This window comes from Dipteris shenzhenensis, chromosome 27 (assembly GCF_047967505.1).
Source record: "Dipteris shenzhenensis isolate YYH24624 ecotype China chromosome 27, Dip_SZ_1.0, whole genome shotgun sequence".
Taxonomy (NCBI): Eukaryota; Viridiplantae; Streptophyta; class Polypodiopsida; order Gleicheniales; family Dipteridaceae; genus Dipteris; species Dipteris shenzhenensis.
Genome location: NC_141622.1, coordinates 6,090,394 through 6,112,685, shown reverse-complemented (window position 1 = coordinate 6,112,685; position 22,292 = coordinate 6,090,394). Strand labels below are relative to the sequence as shown.

Below are 22,292 nucleotides of genomic sequence, written 5' to 3'. Positions count from 1 at the left end.
CATGGAGGCCATAGGTACGGGGAGCATCACTCCTATGAACATATCAGTTTCCTCTTCATTCTGCTGCGCACTACGGGAGAGAACTCCATCTTCTACTCCCATCCCTCCCTCCCTTTCTAACCTCCATCTTCTACTCCCATCCCTCCCTCCCTTTTCGGTTTCAGGCTTGACACTCCCCATTCCTTCGAACAAGGAGGTCATGATCCTTCACCTCTACCAAATCTCCATCGGCATCGACTTCCAGGATCTACAAGTTCTCCCTAGGCAGGACCCTTTCTGTTCAGATGTGACTTGATGACTGTTGTTTCGAATCTTCTACATGCATGGAGGCGGGGATAGACTCCTCTCTCCCAAGGTCCAAGATCGGGCACACATTGGCTCACTGTTCAGCTACGACCTCTTCCTTTGGCGGAATCCCACCATCTCTGGATTATCAGTGCTGCTACGAGATATTTGTTCTTTACCTTTGTTTTTTCTCCACCTTTCGGCCGTGAGAGGGGGTGGCTTATTCTCTCGAGCTTCATAGTGTTCTTATTTTCGCTGATCCTACGTGTAACTCAAGCACTTGAGGAAGTGAACAATTCCCTTGCAAGGGCACTCCTCTTGTGACCTTCTCTGCATTTTTTGCATTGCATCTCTTGGGCATTTCACAGGGATAGCCACCACCACCGTCGACATCTCTACACGAAGCTCCAAGCACACAATGTCTGCCCCTCCAAATTGGCAATTGAGAGGGGGTGTTAAGCAACTACAATCCCCAATTTTAGGGGCAAACATACCAGCTTGCAGCGCTCCCTATTTTAGGGGAATCAAAGGCACAAAAGGGCACCAAACAGGGCTGGCCGACCAACTGCCTGAATCAGGCCGACCAGCTGGTTTGGCCGACCTGGAACTGGCCGACCAGCTGGCCAACCTCCTAGGTCAGGCTTATAAAACACTCCCTACCCCCTCACTCTCAATGATTGGACCTACAGTTGCTCCTCACCGCCTCCATCCTTTGCTGCAGCCCCTCCTGCTCCAGAACTGGCTATTAAGCCTGCCCCAACTCATTCTCTGCCTCCTCTGCTCCAATTCTGCCCCAACTCCTCTGTCTCTCTATTCCTCTCCTCCAGATCTAGCCCTGAACCTCCAGCTGCTGCTCCAGTTCTGCTTACTTCCATTTCTCCTCTTCATCTGCTGCCATCCTCTCCTACCTCCGGGTTGCTGCCGACGAGCTTCCACATCTCCTCATCCTCTGCTGCCTACCCCCTCACTCTCAATGATTGGACCTACAGCTGCTCCTCACCGCCTCCATCCTTTGCTGCAGCCCCTCCTGCTCCAGAACTGGCTATTAAGCCTGCCCCAACTCATTCTCTGCCTCCTCTGCTCCAATTCTGCCCCAACTCCTCTGTCTCTCTATTCCTCTCCTCCAGATCTAGCCCTGAACCTCCAGCTGCTGCTCCAGTTCTGCTTACTTCCATTTCTCCTCTTCATCTGCTGCCATCCTCTCCTACCTCCAGGTTGCTGCCGACGAGCTTCCACATCTCCTCATCCTCTGCTGCGCATACACCTCCAAATCTACAGCCAGATGAGCTCCTTTTCTTCATCATGTTGCTATTCCAGATAACCTGAAGGTTCCTTCCTCAGAGCATGCTGTTTTTCAGCCATTTCCTAGGGCAGCTCCAGCCCTTCATCATCTTCGTCATCATCGAGCTACACGGAGGACTGCGTTTCGCTCCCTCTACTGCTATCTTTTCTACCGTTTCTCTACATGGAATCATCTTTCTGATTCACCTCAGCCACAGTCCTTGAGACACGACGGCTTGAGGTTCTTGTATTCAGTTTTTCATATTACCGACAGGCACTATGTTTTCTGAGTTCCGTTCTTTAGTTGTGTCTGAGTATCGTCTATTTTTTATCGCTCCACTGCAAACCCTATCGTTTCTCTACACTTTGCTGGCCCTTTGTTCCATGCAGGGTCCAGCCCCTTTGCTGCTGCTGTCCTGCCACCTGCCAGCCCTGCTTGCAGACCATAGACCTGCCCATATACTTTGCCAAGGACCCTGTCATGCAAGCGCCTCTGCCAGGCCCTTCTCCAGCGCTGTACAGTTCCGTACATTGCTGATGTCATCGCGCCTTTCATAGGGTCCTGCTGCAGTCCACTGAGTGCCTCATGCCAGGCCTGATCCAAGACATTGTGTCCCCGACATCTTCCTGCACATGAGCTGCTCCTGATGCAGCCTTTCATCCTTGGGATACCCCGCGAACCATGAATGCTCCAGATCTGTCCCAGATCCACACATCCAGGTAATCTCTCTTTGGGCACATCCTGCCCTAGGTCTCCCTCCCCCACGCTCTCCTCATTTGGGGGCTTACAGATGGGGAGGTGACCTTTCCAACACTTTGAAGTCGTTTTGTCGATTGCTTTTCTCTTGGAATCTATGTGGAGAACCAACAAAGTTATTTCATTGTAAATCTCCATGATTTTACAAAGATTCTATTGTATTTCCATATATAGCTATTATATGTATTAAGCTTTCTTGAAGTTTCATTCCGAACTCTAAATGCTGCTGTACTACAATTCTATACCACAGGAATAATAATTTCCAGTATTAGAAATACGTTTGGCATCTAACATGCATTTTTATGTGTAGAAGATTTATGATTCTCATTGCAAACTTTACGGAGTCTATAATATATATAGAGCATCCCCTTGCTTTTCCACCTCTCAAATACTGCACATCTTATCGCAATGCCCTCTTTTCTATCAATTTCCAGTGCCCAATTCTATATCAAGAGGATGGACCTGGCCCTTGTCCGCATATGATATATGAGCTGGTTTTTCAACATAAGGACCTCCTCTTTAAGTATCCTTTCCAATATACGTTATAAAATTTTGCCTAAAATGATTAACAAAATATTACACAGCCTGACACTAGCGAGAGAGTTAGCTTCAACCTCCACTATTAGTTTTTCTAATATTATGTTTAATGATGCTAAATATATCAACACAAGGAATCCCAAAATGTTACTTGTGTAAATCACAACCCTTGCAAAAAAGTATTACAGTTAGATAGCTATAGTAGGACTAAGGAAAAAGGTAACTCACTTATACAACGGCCAGCAAAGATATAGAATCCACAGTAACCACATGAAATATACTCACAGTATCTTTCTTTTGGGTTGATAGCTTTGGAGGTGCATCTACAACATCTCCAAAATCAATCATCTCTTGCTGATGAAGATGCTCATTTTCCTGAATAGAAGTAAAGTGTCCAGGTTTTTTCTTTTTCTTCTTTTCTTCCAAATATCTACAAAATCCAAATATGTCAAATGAGATATTAGCCAAAAAGTAAGCCTTTCCAGCAACTTTATGAATCATGATTCTCATATTCCATTGGAAAACAATGTGAGAATGAACAAGAGCACTTTGACAAGCACAGCAGCGCACACACACTCATCATAGATTTTCTACAGATACCTAGATTCTACAGCCATTGACTCTCTGGGTTCCCTATCTGATACCACATTCAGCGCGACTAATTGAGGTAGAACTATTTGAACAAGGATGGGGAGGAGGAGTGGATGGCATCGACGAGTGATGGTTCTGGTAGGGATAAGGTTGAGCACTGAGATGGGATTGAGAGTGTCACTGATGTGACTGGAAGTGACAGGACAGGTACAGAGGGTGAGAGAAAGATATTTGAAAGATTAGTGCTGCCGGAGGGTACTTCCACTTTAGAACCTAGACCAGAGACGTTATGCGCGTTTCCTCTTGGAGCTTAGTGGACCTGTGCCGATGCATAACAAAGCTCCAATAAGCTCTTCCTGCTATAATCTAAGCCCTTTCTCAGTTTGGTCTCGATTTGGCAGAGATTTACTTCAACACCTTGGTCTTACATCTCAGTGTAATAAAGATCCTGGATAAAAGGGGGGCCCTCGTCTTGGCCCCTTCATCAGGTGTTCATCTTTTCTCAAGCAATATTATATATGCATTTCAGTTTCTGTCTTGCAAATCTATGAAGTAAAGCAATATTCCGCAATAGTATCTTTCCCCTTCCCCTTTAAGAGAGCATTGAGAGGTTTCATATGTAAAAGGATTACATGGTTACGTGCAAACAATGCCAGCTTAATAAGACCGATCGCCTAAGAGTTAGAGACATGGTACTGCCACTTGAGATGGATTGTAGATTACCACTGACAAAGAATAGTCAAAATGCCATCTGAATAGTCATGGATTCACCAACCAAGATGGCACTGTTTCTCCCAGCTCAATCAACAAAAAGCTTGCACAATTTTTAGTAGAAGAGACATCAAGCTTCATGGATTACCCATGGATATTGTCAAAGGTCGTGATGTTAAATTCGCTACATAATTTTGGCAATCAATGTTCCAAAAGCTTGAGACTATCCTAAGTATGAACTCATCCAATAATCCCGAATTACATGGTGAATGTGAACCCAATTAGAATGGAAGATATGCTTCGGGCATATGTTTCCATGAGACAGTTGGAATGGGAAAAGTATCTTCCACTCATTGACTTCGCATATAACAATAGCAACAAGCATTCAGCCCCCACAGGGTTCAATCCCCTTATGATTACATATGGATATCAGCCAACATCACCCATAGCTATTAGCCTAAAGGATGTGAAGGTGATAATAACTGATGATTTTTGCAGCCTACATGTAATGAAGGTGGGAAAAAGATGGATTTTAAGGAGGAAATAGATGGGAGAATAGTAGGAAAATGTGGGAACTGTGGGGAACTATATAAGTCAACCCAAAAGGATTGTAAGGGGCTATTGATTTGACGTCTAATCCACTTCTCCTTGCTTCCTTCATCACTTGTGTACTTCCAGTCTTGTTCTCTCTACTTCCCTCCCCTATTCCTTCTCTATCTCCCCCTGCCTTCCGTGGCTTTCTCTCACTTCCCCATTCACCTTCACTACATTGGTATCAGAGCCCCGACTCTGGCACCTTTGTTTCCAGCAGCTGCGCCTTGGCGTCTATTACTAGCAAGCAAAGACTCGTCCGTTGAAAACCAGCTTTCAGGAGGAGCTCGATCGCTCCACTCAAGCCCTGAATCAGTTGCTCAACCCCATCAGCCCCTCAGCCGTCAGCTAGGCTGCATAGCGGGCACACGTCCGCCCATTAGCACCATCAGCCTCTCCGTTCCATTCATGCCTTGTTCCAGAAAGGCCGTTCCATCTATTTGCATATCTACAGAAAGTTTTCCCTTTGTCCCGTAGAGCCCGTTTCGTCACGCCTAGCCTCGTTCTGTGCGTCTACATCCCGACCTGCATTCCGTCCGTCCAGCACTTTCCGTGAGCATCCCATCCAACACATTTCCCCAACTGCCGTCCGCATGTCTCCCTCCCATTCTATCTGCCCGTCCGCTCCCATGTGCCACCCGTCTACTCGTCTCGCCGCCCGTTCCGTGCCAGTCTGCACCTGTGCGCTGCCATCCATGCCCACCTGCAAACCTTAGCCTCTAAGGTTGGGATTGGTTGGTTGGTTAGGTTAGTTTAGGTCTGGTTAGGTCTCGCTAGTTAGTGGATTGGGTTACTTTGGCTAGGTTTAGTTAGGTTAGTGATTGGGTAAGGTTAGGTTTAGTCAGTTTGGCTTAGTACTAACTAAGGTTGAAGGTTGGCTTAGGTTGCTCTAAGACAGTGTCCTAACAGTCCTAAAGGTCTAGGCTAGAACTATACTAACTACCCTAGGTGTCTTAGTTGTCCTAAGCTTCCCACCAAAAAAAAAAAAAAAAAAAACCTCTTTTAGGGTACTCCTACAGCCCTATTCTGGGCCTTTCTTAGCCATCTTCGTGGCTCATTTTGAGCCCCGTTTCCAGCCTCTTCACCGAGCTTTCTTCGAACCTCTTCACCGACTGCTACTGACACCTCTCCAGCCTCTACATCGAGCCTTCGACACTTGGCAATTTTCCTCGTGTCACTCATGGCACCCAAGCGTGCACCCCGGTCGGATGAGTCATCTCAGCACGGTGACGATGTTGCTCAGCAGGAGCAGATGCCGGTCACAGAGGCTGCATCTCCTTCACAGCCAGTTTCTGCTATGCCTACCGACACAGTTTCTAGATGCATTGGCCTCGATGCTTCAGGGGGCTTTTCAGCAGATGGGTCAGCAGTTGGGGCAGCAGCTCACCACTGCTATGGCTATGCACGATACAGCTATCACCCAGATGGGTAAGAACATTGGGCAACAGATCACTACCGCCATCAGTATGCACGATGAGGGTAAGCAGCCCGCACCCCAGCACGAGGATCAGTCGGATAGCCAGGGTGATTTTCCTGACCCACACAGGGGATTTATGGCTGATGGCCGTCGCACTTATGATGTTGGTTCTATGCATGCACCCCAGCATAGGGATTATGTTGATTCTGGTGATGCCTTGCCCGTGCCGCCGAGCACTTCTCTTATTGATTCCAGGCCTCCATTTGGCTCGCATATTTCATTGGCTGAGCCATCCATTTTGGGCCGGCCCATTGGCACATTTTTGCCAACGGCGAGCATGCCTGGATTGGGTGTTGGGTTTCAGGACAGTTGGGAGAGGGGCCAGTCCTCTTCTCAACCTTTTTCTATGCCACCCACCCACCGAGATGCTTATGGCAGGCAGACTCAGCAGGGATTGCATGCTTCAATGACACCTCCTGTTAATACATTCAGTCAGACTCAGCCTGCGTATCAGGGAGCTAATGCTTTCAGTCAGGCGCACTTTATGCATCAGGGGAGTGGTTCTCCTAACCAGCATGATGCTGGAAGTGGGCAGCATGCAAACATGGATGATATGCTTTCAGATGCCTTACGTTCATATAGGGCTTTGCCTCAGGATGTTCGTGATGAGATGCCCTTTTCACAGTATGTGAGCTTCAAGCGTGAGTATGCTAGTAGTCACTATAGGAATAACGCAGCCAAAGATGTGAAAGATAAAATCTATGTGCATAAGTTTAAGGGTGACACTCGCACTCCCAATGAGTTGGAGGAGTGGCTCACGAAGCTGGAAGATTATTTCCGCTTCTACCCTAAGAATGATTAGGAGAGGATCATTTTTGCTGGCATGCATTTACAGGATTATGCACATACATGGTGGCGTTACATGCGAGGGTCACCTCAGAAGCCTACCACCTGGAAACAGTTCAAGGAGCTTATGGTCACGACCTTCGTCTCGGCCCTGATCCTTGAACAGTACCTTGCTGAATTCTATGCACTGTCACAGACAGGTACGGTCCAGAGTACTTGCAGCGTTTTTGGAGACTTTCTTTGTTTGTACAGGATATTTCTGAGAAAGGGAAGTTGCTGCGTTTTATACAAGGCTTAGATCCCTCTCTAGCTGCTGATGTGAGAGCTCACAATCCTCTAACCATTGAGCGAGCAGCCCAGCTTGCTGAGGTGTTTGAGCCAAAATATGCTGGCAAGTACAAGCATGTGTCACATAGCTTCTATGGTACTGCTTATGATGCTGACAGGAAGACAAATTCTGCTGATTGGATTGATAAGAAACCAGCAGCTGCTTCCTTCCCACGATATCCAACGGTTTCTGCAAGTAAGATGCCATATGCAAAGCCATACAGGCCCATGGATGCAAAGACAGGTGTCAAACCCAGTGCTGGTTTGACAAATCAGAAGTTAAACAACATTCCAGAGCCATAATGGACAGTAGGAAGAAGGCAAATTTATGCTTTAGGTGTGGAGAGAAATGGACACCTGAGCACCGAGATGTGTGCAAAATGAAGAATGTCAGCTCAGCCAAACTCAGCATGATAATTGAATTATCTGATGATGATGAAGTGGCTGATGTAGCAGACCCCCATGATGTCTCTCATGAGGAATTGACAGGAGCTCATGATGCAGATGAGTCTCCTGACACAGATGCCACAAAGGGGACTGTTTTTCCTTTTGATCCGGGTGGGGCTATTGAGCAAACCTCTCATGTGATGCATGAGATTGATATTCAGCCTACATGTAGCAGGAAAGGCTGTACGCCAACACTCTCTGTGTTGGAGCATCAACCTACAATGCCTTTTCATGTCAGAGGTGATGCTAATGGTAATGTTCCTGTGGATGATGAACAGATTTATTGGGATGCCCAGTCTACACTGTATACCATCTCACTACATGCCTTGATGGGTGCCAAAAGTGCTGACACGATCAGGTTGAAGGGAATGATTAATGGCAGATCTGTCCATGTATTGGTAGACACTGGTAGCACTCACAGTTTCATTAATTGTAGAACATTGCAAAGATTGGGATTAGTTGCTACAGAGATAGACCATGGTCTGAAAGTGGAGATCGCGAATGGACAGCACATGATCAGCAACATTGTTGCCAGGATGCCAGGATCAAGTTTTCTGATCATTATGAGTTTGCAAGTGATCTTTTGGCATTGGATATGGGGCCCATAGATGCTGTCCTGGGTTGTGATTGGCTGAAATCCTTGGGGAAAATTAGTATAGATTTGAATGCTTTATCTCTTGAGTTTTGCCACAAGGGTAGAACTGTTACATTGCAGGGCATTGTGAATCAGAAATTACAGGTCATTTCAGCAAGGCAGCTAGCTAGGGAGCTCAAGAACGAAAGTGCCATTTATGCATTGAATGTCTCTGTACCTCAGGAGGGTGGTATTCCCCATCTGTACCTCAGGAGGGTGGTATTCCCCATGTGGATAATTGTGAAATGCAGAAATTGCTCTTAGAATTTGGGGATGTGTTTGCTGATATGCCATCTCAGTTGCCCCCAAAAAGAGATGTTGATCATGCCATAGTTCTGGAACATGGCAGTAAACCAATAAACAAGGCCCCGTATCGACTTTCTAAGGTTGAACGGGAAGAAGTGGCAACACAGGTGCAGGATTTACTTGAGAAGAACTTCATTGATCATAGCACCTCGCCTTTTGCATCTCCAGTACTCCTGGTGAAGAAGAAGGATGGCTCTTTTCGTATGTGCATTGATTATAGAGAATTGAATAAGACCACCATTAAGAACAGGTTTCCTATTCCCAGGATTGATGACCTACTGGATGAACTCAAGGATGCTCAGTATTTCACGAAGATTGATTTGAGGTCAGGTTACCATCAGATCAGGATGAAAGAGGGTGATGAGCATAAGACTGCTTTTCGTACAGAAAGAGGATTATATGAGTTCAAGGTGATGCCTTTTGGTTTGACTAATGCACCAGCCACCTTCCAGGCACTCATGAACAAGATCTTACACCACCTTCTTTTCAAATGTGTGCTGGTATTTTTCGATGACATTCTCATTTATAGTAAGGATGCACAGGAACACATTGACTATGTCCGACAAGTGCTAGAAATCTTGAGGATGCATCAGCTTTATGCCAAGGCCAGCAAGTGCACATTTATGGCAGAGGAGGTTGAATATCTTGGTCATGTTGTAAGCAGGCACGGAATCAAGGTAGACCCAGCTAAGGTGAAATGCATTAAGGAGTGGCCGCAGCCACAAAATACCACGCAGCTCAGAGGTTTCTTGGGTCTTGCTTCTTTTTACAGGAGATTCATTAGGCACTTCGCCAAAAGGGCTGCCCCTCTCACTGATTTGCTGAAAAAGGATGCCTTCCAATGGTCAGAAGCAGCACGACTCAGCTTTGATAACCTCAAGGATGCCCTTAGCAATGCACCTGTATTGGTGTGCCCTGATTTCTCACGGTCTTTCATTATTGAGACGGATGCCAGTGGCAAAGGTTTAGGGGCTGTCCTAAGACAAGAGCATGGTGTGATTGCTTTTGAGAGCAGGAAGTTTAATGCCAGGGAAATGAATTATCATGTTAATGATCAAGAGATGCTGGCAATCTTGCATGCTTTTGCAAAATGGCACCACCTATACGGTAGCAAGATTAAGGTCAAAACGGATCACAGGACACTCAAGTACTTCTTAACGCAGCCTAATTTATCCATGAAACAGAAGAGATGGCTGGCTGCAGTTCAGTCCTATGATTTTGACATTGAATATAGAAAGGGGAAAGAGAATGTGGTTGCTGATGCCTTGTCCAGGATGTGGTCATGCAAACTGTCTGCCATTTCCACGCTTCATCAGGAGTGGATACTTGGGATTCAGGAGGAATACATGCAAAATTCTGATGCAGCCCCTATTTTTGTGGAGTTACAAAGTCCGTCCAGCCAAGGACATGTTCGATTTCAGCTCCGCAACAGACTGTTATGGTGCAGGGACAGAATTTATCTTGTGCCAGACTCCAGGTACAGGTTGATGGTATTACAGGAAATGCACTCATCCCCTATGTCAGGGCGTACGGGTATCACAAAAACATATGAAAAAGTCAAGGAGAGCTTTATTTGGGATGGTTTGTGGCGAGATGTGGTTAAGTTTGTCAGTGAATGTTTGCCCTGCCAACAAAATAAAGTGGACAGCCGGTTACCCGCAGGCCTTCTGCAACCGCTACCCATTCCTGAAGGCAAATGGACTCACGTTGCCATGGACTTCATTACAGGCTTGCCTTCTACAAATAAGGGTTGGGATAGCATATTTGTGGTGGTTGACAGGATGACTAAGCAGGCCCATTTCATACCGACTAGGACTCGGTACTCCGCTTCACAGGTTGCCTGGCAATTCATTGAGTATGTGTTCAAGCACCATGGTTTTCCTCAGGAGATTGTCAGTGACAAGGATGCTAAATTTATGGGTCACTTTTGGCAGGAGTTATTCACTGCAGTTGGTACTTCCCTTGCGCCTAGTACTGCTTATCATCCACAGACGGATGGACAATCAGAGAGGGTGAACAAGTGGTTGGAGGAGTATCTAAGGCATTACTGTCATGACACGCAGAAGTCTTGGGACAAATGGTTACCATTGGCTGAATTTTGCTACAACAGCACCAAACACCTCTCTATTGGCATGAGTCCATTCGAGGCTATGTATGAATGCAAAGTGGGAATGCCTTCCAGGGTTGCAGACTTGGCTGTGAAAGATCAGCAAGCAAGGAATGATTTGGAGAGTATGAATGCCCTTCTCTGCAGTTGGCTAAGAGGAATATGCACGATGCCCAAGCCAAGCAGAAGAAGTATGCGGATGAACAAAGGAGGTACTTATCTTTTGAAGAAGGGGATTATGTGCATTTACGTCTCCATAAGAATCGATATTCCTCGCTCAAAGGTAATACCAACACAAAGCTTGCCCACAGGTATTATGGCCCCTACAAAATCATCCGCAAAGTTGGGCAGGTAGCATATCAGTTGGAACTACCTAGTACCTCCAAGATCCATAATGTTTTCCATGTATCCTTGCTGAAACCACATGTCGGACAGCATGTCCAGGTTCTTCCTGAATTGCCTCCTATGGATGAAGAGGGCCACATAATCTATGTGCCGGAGCAAATCAAGGGCTTCAGAGATCATGTACTCAGGAATAAAGCCTACACAGAATACCTCATCAAATGGAAAGGTTTAACGGAAGATGAGAATTCTTGGCAACTCGAGAGCATTGTGCAAGACTACCCCTATCTCCTACAGAGCTGATCAGTTTCTGTTGTATCCTTCTCATCCAGGGCAGCCTCTTGGAAATTTTGAGGGCAAAATTCTTTGGGAAGGGATGGCTGTAATGAAGGTGGGAAAAAGATGGATTTTAAGGAGGAAATAGATGGGAGAATAGTAGGGAAATGTGGGAACTGTGGGGGACTATATAAGTCAACCCAAAAGGATTGTAAGGGGCTATTGATTTGACGACTAATCCACTTCTCCTTGCTTCCTTCATCACTTGTGTACTTCCAGTCTTGTTCTCTCTACTTCCCTCCCCTATTCCTTCTCTATCTCCCCCTGCCTTCCGTGGCTTTCTCTCACTTCCCCATTCACCTTCACTACACTACACAAGAAATGTTACAACAAACAAAGGAGAGGAGCATCCAAGTATATTTGTGTATTCCCAAGGATTCCAAGATCATGTATTGACAACAAACAAAGGAGAGGAGCATCCAAGTATATTTGTGTATTCCAAAGGATTCCAAGATCATGTATTGACAAGCATTGTAATTTATAAAATATCTTCTTGATTTTGTGGTCCTTATTTGATCATAAAAGAAGATAAATGATGCAGCTTACTTAGTCTCTACGGAGGAGCTCGTCCGACTAAAGGATTGTTCTGGTAGAACCCGAATTGATTCTAATCAAACACCACCTTTGTAAGCTTATCTATTATGAATACTTGAACCGATGGAAGGGTATCTCTGAGGATGATGAAACCTGGGAGTACGTAAATAATCTTACAAAATTTTGCCTACTTTCGATTTATGAGGACGTAAGTCCTTTAAGGGAAGAGCAATGTTACATACAAACCCTCCCTACTTGGCTATATCAGTGGCTTAACCCTCATAACTTGGCTGTCAATCATTTCACTGTTTGGACTGCCGAAGTACCACCCATGGAGGGACAACCACCTCGGAGTATGCCATGGTATGGCTTCATGCTAGCCCGATATGATGAGGTGTGACTCACAGAATTTTGGCTCTACGACTGCGAGGTGAGCTAGACACCCAATCCTTCCATTTTCTGACCAGCATGTGAGGTATCCGCTAGGAGTGGTTGGCAAGTTTGGGGACTTTACACAGTGAGGCAAGAGCAGCAAAGAAAAGGGGGCTATATGGAGGTAGGGTCACAGGAGGGGGTGAAACAGGTTTGTTGAACAAGGGAGGGGGGGCCAAAAAGACAGCAAAGCAACAAAGCAGGGGAGAAGAGCCATGGCGGGCATTAGAAGTGTGCACAGGGTGCAGCTGAGGGGGGTACGCGGCAAGAGCAGGGGTTGGAGCGCGGGGTGCGCCGGGGGGGGGGGGGTGTCAGCCAATAACAAGGGGAAAAAGAGGGGTAAGCACAAGGTAGCAGGGAGCACCAGCAAGCTTGTTCGACCCAATCAGAGATAGTTGAGCTCTAAAATAATTATATGAATGCCATCAATCGCTTTTACACAGCCTCATACCTTGCAATAGCGATGAGATAGCATTTTCTATCCCTTCTACCCTCCTTGTACGTATCTCCTTTCCATAGCATAGCTTATCCATTTACCAACCTCTTTTTGCGGATATTTAGACCAGTCCGAACAGGAGTGGCTTTCAGCTTCTCCATGAGAAAGTGCAGATCTTCTCCTCTTTTCCTCTTTTTCTTCTTTGGTCCAGATTCTCCTGATGGCTCAATGGAGCTTTTATGCCCATTGATAGTTCCTTGTGAAGGGGAAATTTTCTGGTTTCCAAAATCTGTGCCCTTGAACTGCTCCTCTGGAATTTGATTGTTTCTCTTTAAAGCCTGTACACAGCAAGGTATGTCAAAGCAAAGTTCAGAGTACATGTTGTTTACCACCCAACTTCAATTCTTTCAATGAAGTACTTTGATGAAGTGCTACTAAGACCTAAAAACAGCCTAAGTCAAAGTCCCCTGTTTCATTGTTACACTTAGCTACCCTTACTTGCCCCTTTCAAGTGCATTTTGAAAGACAAACACTGAAAGAGACAAAAAATTTACACAGAGGAATTCCTTTATTGCTAACAAGGGTCATAGGAGCTGGACTGTACTTAACACTGCTGTGAAAGAACTGACCCAAAATTGAGAAGCACAAGCTCCCACTCAAAATTGGTGATTGGAAAATAAAAAATAAAGTTGCACATAGGAAAATCTAGCAAATATATGACAGCGCGTTGCTCTGGTCAAAGAACAACACCTGTCAACAAATCTCCAAAAACAGGGTGATCCAGACCAAGACTGGGCAAAGAATATCATGTTCAAGACTCTATACTGACTATGCAACGGTCCCTTTGAAAAATATATGTGTATACATGTTGGACATCAGAAAATGTGGATGCATGGATGCAATCCAAGGATTGAATCCCCTCATCTCAAAACAACAATAGTAGAAGGATAACCTATGCATCAACTCATTTGCAGCACTCCAACTAAAGGCTTTAATTTTTTGAAATATGGTTGTCTCTATGAAGCATGAAAATCAATTTCATAAAGGTTTGTCGTGCATGTGCACCTGTATTTCAATTTTGCTTTCAACTTTGCTTCTCCTCCCACTTTTGCCTGCATCCAAGTTATTTTGACCTAACAAAAACAATTATGTCATATGTTTAGAAACACTATGGGCACACAAACCATCACAAGAGATTTAAGTAGGTTTACTGTGTAAAGCACAAGTGACACACAATTCTTGAAATACCCTCAAAAATAAGGTTAAACAAATACTTATTCCAGTTAAATCTTTTTTTGAGCAAAACAAATTTGATATTAAATTATTAAAAAATAATTACATTTTGAGATCCACCATATCCCTAGATAAACCAATAGATATCGAGTAAGTAAAGTAGCTCAAACGAAGGCCGTCATCTAGAAAGTACATTAACTCAAGTTAAATCTTTACTTTTTATACGATCAAGGTGGTTGGTTTCATGATGGCCAAAGGTGGAAAGACTTGGGTCACATGAGTTGGTGTGATTTAGAGAATTTAGGAGGTTGATGGAGAGATTCATAGAGTGGATCAAGATGCTCAATCTCCTACATAATTGAATAATTGAGATTGTTTGTGTGCACAATCTCCTACATAATTGAATAATTGAGATTGTTTGTGGCCTTCCTCTGATCTCCAATGTTCCTAACCTAAGATGTCCTCCCTCTCAAGGAGTAATATTATATTATGGTTGATGTGATAACAACTTTCCAAATCTCTGAGTATAGGTGAGACTCAAGGAACTCATTATGAACTGAGTAAAACTCAGCTCATTAAACATGGGCATTCACCTCAAAGCATCAACGACCGCATTATATTTTCCTTTACACTATCTCAACTCCAAGCCTTGCCCCAACAACCCCCCACCACACTTCGAGCATATTCCAGCAATGTTCAGTCGCCCCTTAAAAGCATATCCCTTAAGCCCATCTGAACACCTGCCACTATAAAAGATACAGCCACCCGCCATTATTGGGTCCCACTCAGGCTTTTTTTAGCTCTCTGTTAAAGCCATGGTCAAGTGACCGTCGTTGGTACTTTTTGAATCACCACAAGTCACCTTTATAAGTAGACACCGCCACAAGAAGACACCTCATCAATGTTGTGTCGTCACACCAGCTGATGTTCAAAGCATTATCCAGTGCTGGTCCAAGTGTCTCTCTAGAGGCCTGCGAGGGTCAGCCTGCAAAGCAAGCATGTTGCTCAAATACCACTCGATAGGTCACATGTAAGCCTGAGGGTCCATTGAGGGTCCCAATCTTCCACCGCCTAAGCACAGCAGAGCCTCGAGTATCCAAAAACATCGACAGGCTTACTCCTTACCCAATGAACCCTCTCATTATATACTAGGATTGGTTAGTGTAGTCTTTGCATATAAGCCTATTGAAGTTCCTCTTTCCCATGTGTATCCCAAACACATGTTGCCCTGGAAAACAACTTGTAGCAACGCCATCATGCTGGACTATATGATCGTTCAAAAGGGTCCTGTTATGAAAGTGCAAATATATATCCATTTGCAGAGGTGTGTTGCCCAACTCAACATCCTTAAAGAGCCTGAATCCAATCCAAGGATTTATGATGCGCATTTGGGATTCGAAGATCATGAACCCAACAAAAATTTGTGTAATTAATTGGTGTGCCTTATGCCAAGTTCAAAGGACTAAATACATCTGAATTCTGTCCTTTGATTTGCAAACCAGCTGTGGAATAAGATTATTCATAGGATGAAAGCCACAGCCTTAGATCCTTGAAGAGGAAACTGGAGTTCAACTCTTTCAAAAGATACCTACCACTTGGCTATCTGGTATGGCCCTCGTAAAGAGGGGTTGTACTGTGGTCAAGTCGGTTTTTACTTCAGCAAATGTGCAGGCGTACGCTACTGTAAGAGTTCTGATACACTGCTTGCGAGATGCAACAGTGATAGTCGAAGATAAATGGCATTATCAGAGAGGAACTGATGGCTTACTCGTCGGCTGATTTAACACTGAAACGCCCAACACTCAGACCTGTTGAGGGAGGCTGAGCGGATGCTGCTCTAGGTTGGGCTTTTTTGGTTTTGGTGTGATGGGAATCCCATGGTTTTGAGTGTGGTTGTCGTGTTTTTGTTAATATTGAAAACTTATAGTTTCTCCCCCAAGAAAGGAAGTCCAGGCACTTGCAACAACATCTACATGATTCATCACACAATGGACGCGACGGAAAGGCAGTGCCTCTATCCTCATGCAGCCATCTCGAATTATTAGTACACTTCACAAAAGGCCTCGTGTCATTCCTTCTGGCTCTTCTCTCTCTTCAAAAGCACATCGTCCTCTAATGCTCTCACGGATGTGCCTTCCACTATCAATACAAAGATCATACAGAGAAAAATATCCTAAGTCTGGATAGTTCCATTTTGCATGAAGGATTTATTTCCTTCCCCTTGTACAATGCAAGCAGGTCTTTTCTCCTTCAAAAAACAAACCTAAATATCAGTTTTGTGGCCTTCGATCCGTGAGCTTACAATTTATCCAATAAGTAAAATCCCTCCCCTCACGAACCTGTACAATCGAGCTTCAAACGTAAACGCTCATTGAAACACAGACAAAAACTTTATCCTGAGCTGCAACTTTGTGCCCGCTTTGCGACAATGACTTGGCTCTACTAAAGGTTGATTGCTCAAAACACGTAGTGTGTGTGTGTCTATGGAGCAAAAACAATCACTGTTACCGCCTTTCCAGGGGCCCCAAGGGTCATCGGAGGGAGTGAAAAAGATTCCAGTAAAGAGAAAGTAAGACTTACGAGCAGATGTCTTAAGAGTCATGATACGGCGAAGCTTGGCGGGAACAGCATCAATCTCCTGCATGCAGAGAGGGGCAGGAAGGTTGGAATCCACGCCATGGGCAGCAAGGTAGTTTACCTGCCTTCTCCTCCTCCCTTTGCCCTTGCCCATGTTGCTTGAGCTCCCATCTGCACCAGGGTGTGCATTTATATTCCGTCTCCAACGTTCAAAATTTGGGCCATATGCCTCCAATGTCCTTAATCTTACCATCACCAATTGGATAGTTTTGAGAGTGGGTTCCAATTATGGCTTCTTTCTCCAAGAGAGTTGGGGTGTGTGCATCCACTAAAAATTAGCAACGCCTATTGGAGGTGACCTTTAGCTTTTTTAAAGTGACTCTCTCTCTCCCTATTGGCTCTAGCTTCTCTTAGGAGGTTGATGCAGGTGTGAGAGAGGAGCTAATTGTTGCAAACAGTACCCTCAAACGTAGTACCCTCAAACGTGTAAAGATGCAAGCCTGTAGCAAGCATTCAAATAACTACAAAGTAATATGTTATGTAAAGGAGGAAGTGTCTTTTGATATAGCAAGGAAGTGCGGGACTAAGTGCACTATGCCGACATGGGGTTGTTTGGAAGATACATGGGAAAAACAAGCCTAGAAAATGCTATGATTGTTTTAATGGCAGGACACCACATAAGGCTACTTTTGACTCATCTCAACAACATTTGTTTAGTGTTGATTAAGAAAATAGATAGCTTAGAAGCCACCAATGTGGCCTTGTTGAATAAGAAAACACATGTAGACAAAATATTGGCTAAAGTGAAGAGATACAAGGGGACAAATTCAAGAAGAGTGGAGGAACCATTAAAAAAAGAGAGAAGAGTGGGGGAAAGAGAAGGTAAAATGTGGACCAAAAAAAACCAGTATAAATGATAAGATACAGAGACACAAAAGGGGCACCGGAGTTGACATGCACAACAATGGGCGAGTTTTAAATGAAAAACTTAGAAAAGAAATCGCAACTATGCAAACCACCATGTAAGGGAAACATGTTGAATTCTCATAGTGAAACACCAAGGGGAAAGCTGAGATGTTGAACTAGAAAGAGGTAGTCAAAGAAGGGTGCATCAGTCTCAAAGGAGGAGTTCATTTTCGATGCCCTATAGGAGGATAAGAGATAGAACAACAAGGCCCTAAATGTGCTTATTGGAGGACAAGTAGTTAGGATACCGACTCATGCTTTGGTCACCAAGATGGACATCAACCTCACTTTTGAGGTAGCATGGAAAGTGGGTAAAACCGATGCACTAACAATGCCAATGGTAGTGAGATTCTGAACAACAAATGACAAATCCACCTTCATGAGTATGAGGGCAACACTGAAGGGTACCAGGATGATGATCTCATGCTCCTGCAACAAGAACATCCATTGGAGGGAGGGGATGGTCCGAGCGATGGCAGCCAGATAGGAAGGGAAGTGGGCTTCCTATAGAGATGGTAGAGTAATTGTTTGAGAGAAAGGAGGAAGGGGAGAAAGGGATGCATACACCACATGACGATGTCAGACCTATGGGATGTGGGACATGGGTACCGAACAAACTAAGCATGGCTATGTGGATGTAATGGTAACCTTTGACCTATGTAGGGGGGTTCTCAGAGACTATCACTGACACAGATGTTGTCTTCTACATTAAGACATGTGAAAGTATAGAGAGAGGACTACCAATCATGATAGGGCTGAAGTAAGTGGCCACCCACTTCACTCAGAATAAGTGTTATCAAAGATAAGCCAGGAATGGCCGAAATAAGTGGACACCCACTTCACGAGTTGAAGAGGCCCTTTTTAAGACATTCACCAAAATGTTCACATGGGTTAGGAACACTTTGTCATAGGAACTTTGGTACACCACTCACTCCTAGGAGTCGGCTCACAAGATGGAGATGAGGCAAGACAGTCAGATACAAGGTTCTGGGCACATAGCAATTCTTTTCATATCACACTTGAGACCACTCATATTTGTGGTGTGAAAGAGGGAGCACACACGACACATGTGGATACAAGTCTCATCAATTGATGCACGATTGATTTTTATTGCAATGTGTGATACATCATCCTATGCATAGGATGTCACCGCAAAGGGTCATAGACTATTGAAGACGATATAGATGATATCATGGAGTTCTCTAGGCAGGGAGATATCCTCCTTCTTTGTGACTTCAATATGCATACAAGGTGGGCCTACTAGATTTTGGATTAGACCCCCTCAAAGTACCAGATATAGACCTAGCAAAGCTTAGGATAGGGAGGCAATTAGAGGATGCACAATATGTGACAAGTCATGGGTGGCAATTACTAGAGATGGGAGCAGTACACAACTTGATAAATGTAACAATCTTTAGAGATGGCTATTATCCAAAGGGCTCACTTGTTTCCCACATGAAGGGAGAATGAGTATAGTGGACTTGATGGGTCCCCCACCAGTCTTTGTGTCATGAGTACATGATTTTACATCCCCTCTTAGTGTTGACCACTCCTACCTGGCATTCAGCATATCAACTAGCATGCCAAACACATGATGTGATCCTCTTGCCCCACCCATGTTCAAATACAGTTTGATGCTGCCCTTAATGCGATCTACATGAGCCACTTGTCTTAGGAACAATTGACCTCCCTTGGAGATGATGGTGTGGGAGAGGAGAGCACACACAAAGGGATAGGAGACACCAAAAGTGGTGGAGCAAAAGCTACTCCAGCTTATTCCTCTATCATATATATATATGAGTATACATGGGCATTGTACAAGTGGGTGGGCACACTGCCCTTTACCCCAACAACCTCCCACTTAAAGGCAGTGTGCCTTTAAGGGAATATAGTACACATACAATACAATCAGCCATAGGCTGAAAAACAAGATGACCAGACCGTCATCCTATGCCCATCGGCACTTTACAATGTGCAAAGTGCATAGAGGATAAGCTGCTAGCAAACATCAGGTTTGCAAGATAGAAAATGACAAGCTGTAGATGCCTGTCAACCAAGATCTCATGCCAGATCTCACTGGGAGAGTGAACTCTCACCACCACGTGCTCCTGTGCTAAGTCCATAGCACCCGAACTATCACTGTGCAAAGAAAATGTCTCTGTACCACCTGTGACCATAAGCACATGCCCTACAATAGACCTCTACTGGTCTACCCAACTTGCATCACCTGCATGCTACTCCTAGAAGCATAAGGACCTGATGTCCACAAGTGCTTCCCTACTGCCAAAATCTACCATAATCATGCTACCAACTCCCACTGCAACGAAAGCAAGAACCGGAAGTGTAGCCCCAATGGCAAACATGTGAGAACCAAGTCTCAACACAGTCATGGCTGCCATATCAACCATAACTTGCTGCTCAACTGATCTGTGATCGTCAAACCTGTAGTGTTTCAAGTATGGAGCCAATACAGGCAATGGAGTACTCAGTAACTTCCCCCTCTCCATACTGAAACAACCAAGTATCTGACAAACATCATCAAGACCATGCAGCTCCCACTGCAAAGCATCCCTGTCCATAAGGAACCATATGGCAAGTAACCTCAGAAGGATAGCAACCTCCTGAATACTGAGACCATAACCTGTCTCACTGCGCATCACATCCTGAGCTCTCATAACGGTATCAAACCTATGAAGCCAAGCTCGAGGGGATTGCTTCTAGCCATGGACGCACTTACGAAGCAAACATATCAATGATTCCTGCCCATCCGCAATATGACCCAAGTCAATAACTGCAGAAACCACATCTGTCCTGGCATAACCAGCCAATGGATCATACCGGGCATCATTAGCCAAGGTATCCTCCTCACCATGCATAGCCTCATCCTCATCTGCAAGAGGCACTCCGCATCCTGGGAGTAAACTGTAACTGTCCATAGAAAATGCATCAACAATCTCCATAGGAGTATAAACCTATGGAATATTAGAGACATCTGACCGTCTTTGACCAAAATCAGGAAGTAATCGTGGCTGTCCCAATTCTGGGCTGTCTAAACATAGCATCCTCTCTAAAATAGACATTATGGCTGCGTATCAACTCTCTAGTTAAAGAATCCCATAACCTGTAGTCCCTACTAGACTCACTGTATCCAAGGAAGATACACCTCCTCGATCGGGAACCATGAGCATAAGCCTCGCAACCAAACACACGTAAATGCTCATAACATGGTGCCCTGCCTGTCAAGAAGTCAAATGGCACTCTACCATTCAAAGATCTCCTGGGTGACCTGTTAAGCAAGTATGCAGCTGTCTTACATGCCTCAGCCCAATAGCATTCGGTAAGACCTGCATACCGTAGCATGCTACAAATCCTGTCCAATAGAATCCGATTTATGCCTTCTGCCAAGGCATCATGAGCAGAAAGATGAGTGGTCAACACCCTCCTGATACCAAGTGTATCACATAGATGCTGAAATCTAGAAGAGGTAAACTCTGCATCACCATCAGTCATCAAGCTCAATAGCTTCTTTCCTGACTGATTTTCAGCATTACCCAAGAAGCGCTGAAATGTATCATATACATCATGCTTCTGCCGAATCGGATATACCCACATGTACTTTGTAGCAACATCAATAAATGTCACAAAGTAAGAGGCGCCACCCAGTGAAACGGTAGGCATAGGCCCACAAACTGCACTATGAACCAACTGCAATGGCTCAACATACCTCTCACTGACTGTCTTCCTCACAAAAGAGGATCCTGATTGCTGATCATCATCACAATCATGACATAAAATTTGAGAGACATCCATAACAGGAATGTATCTCAATGTTATAAGGGCTTCCATACCTGCAGTAGACATATGTCCAAGTCTGGCATACCATAAACTAGCTGATGGCTGCTTACTAATCATAAGCATCTTATCCTGGAAACCTGATACATGCAATGCATAAGAGAATCCAACCCGTGATCCCCTAGCCATAACTAGATTGCCTCTAGTAATCTTCCATGCATGATCACCCAAAGAGACATGATAACCTGCCTCAACCAACTGTCCAGTATTGATCTTGCTCGTAGCAAGTCCTGGTATATGTCTAACCCTCTGTAGAACAAGAATAGAGCCACTAGGCATAACAAGGTGGATATCCCCATAACCATAGACATCCATAGAATGATCAATGCCCATCAAACCACTCTCCACAATGCATTCCTGATATGCATTGAACCATGACCTATGAGGGGTCATATGACATGAAGCACATGGATCTAACATCCAATCACCGAGAATGGGTACATTAGTGGCCAAGAAGAGGTGTCAGACATAGACAAAAGAATGCCTTCATCACTGCTACTGTCAGTGGAAACCCTGGCATCCACGTCTTGGAACTCAACATGCTTCTTCTCCTTCTTCCTGTCATTCTTAACCTTGCTCTTCTTCTTGTATTTTCTCAGCCATTTCCAGCAATACTTTTTCATGTGGCCATACTTTCCACAATAGAAACATCTAACACAAGTCCGAGAGCTAGACTCGCTCTTAGAATTCCCCCTTGAACATGACCTATTTCTACCAATTGATTTACCTTTGGAGTGCATATCAAGG

The 22,292-nt window shown here is 44.7% G+C and overlaps 1 protein-coding gene and 1 pseudogene across 1 annotated transcript in view; one reads left to right on the top strand and one right to left on the bottom strand.

Moving 5' to 3' along the window:
* LOC147883792 (coiled-coil protein) overlaps positions 1-17,027 on the bottom strand; it is a 34,553-nt gene extending 17,526 nt beyond the window's left edge. Inside the window, exons 1-4 of the mRNA XM_087398728.1 lie at positions 16,731-17,027; positions 13,983-14,050; positions 13,023-13,255; positions 3,146-3,290 (exon numbers count right to left, since the gene is read on the bottom strand). Of these exons, the coding sequence (XP_087254854.1) occupies positions 3,146-3,290; positions 13,023-13,255; positions 13,983-14,050; positions 16,731-16,980 (696 nt within the window). The 5' untranslated portion in view covers positions 16,981-17,027. The remainder of the gene's footprint in view (positions 1-3,145; positions 3,291-13,022; positions 13,256-13,982; positions 14,051-16,730) is intronic.
* LOC147883793 (uncharacterized) lies at positions 7,054-11,040 on the top strand (annotated as a pseudogene).
* Positions 17,028-22,292: the final 5,265 nt, after the last annotated feature.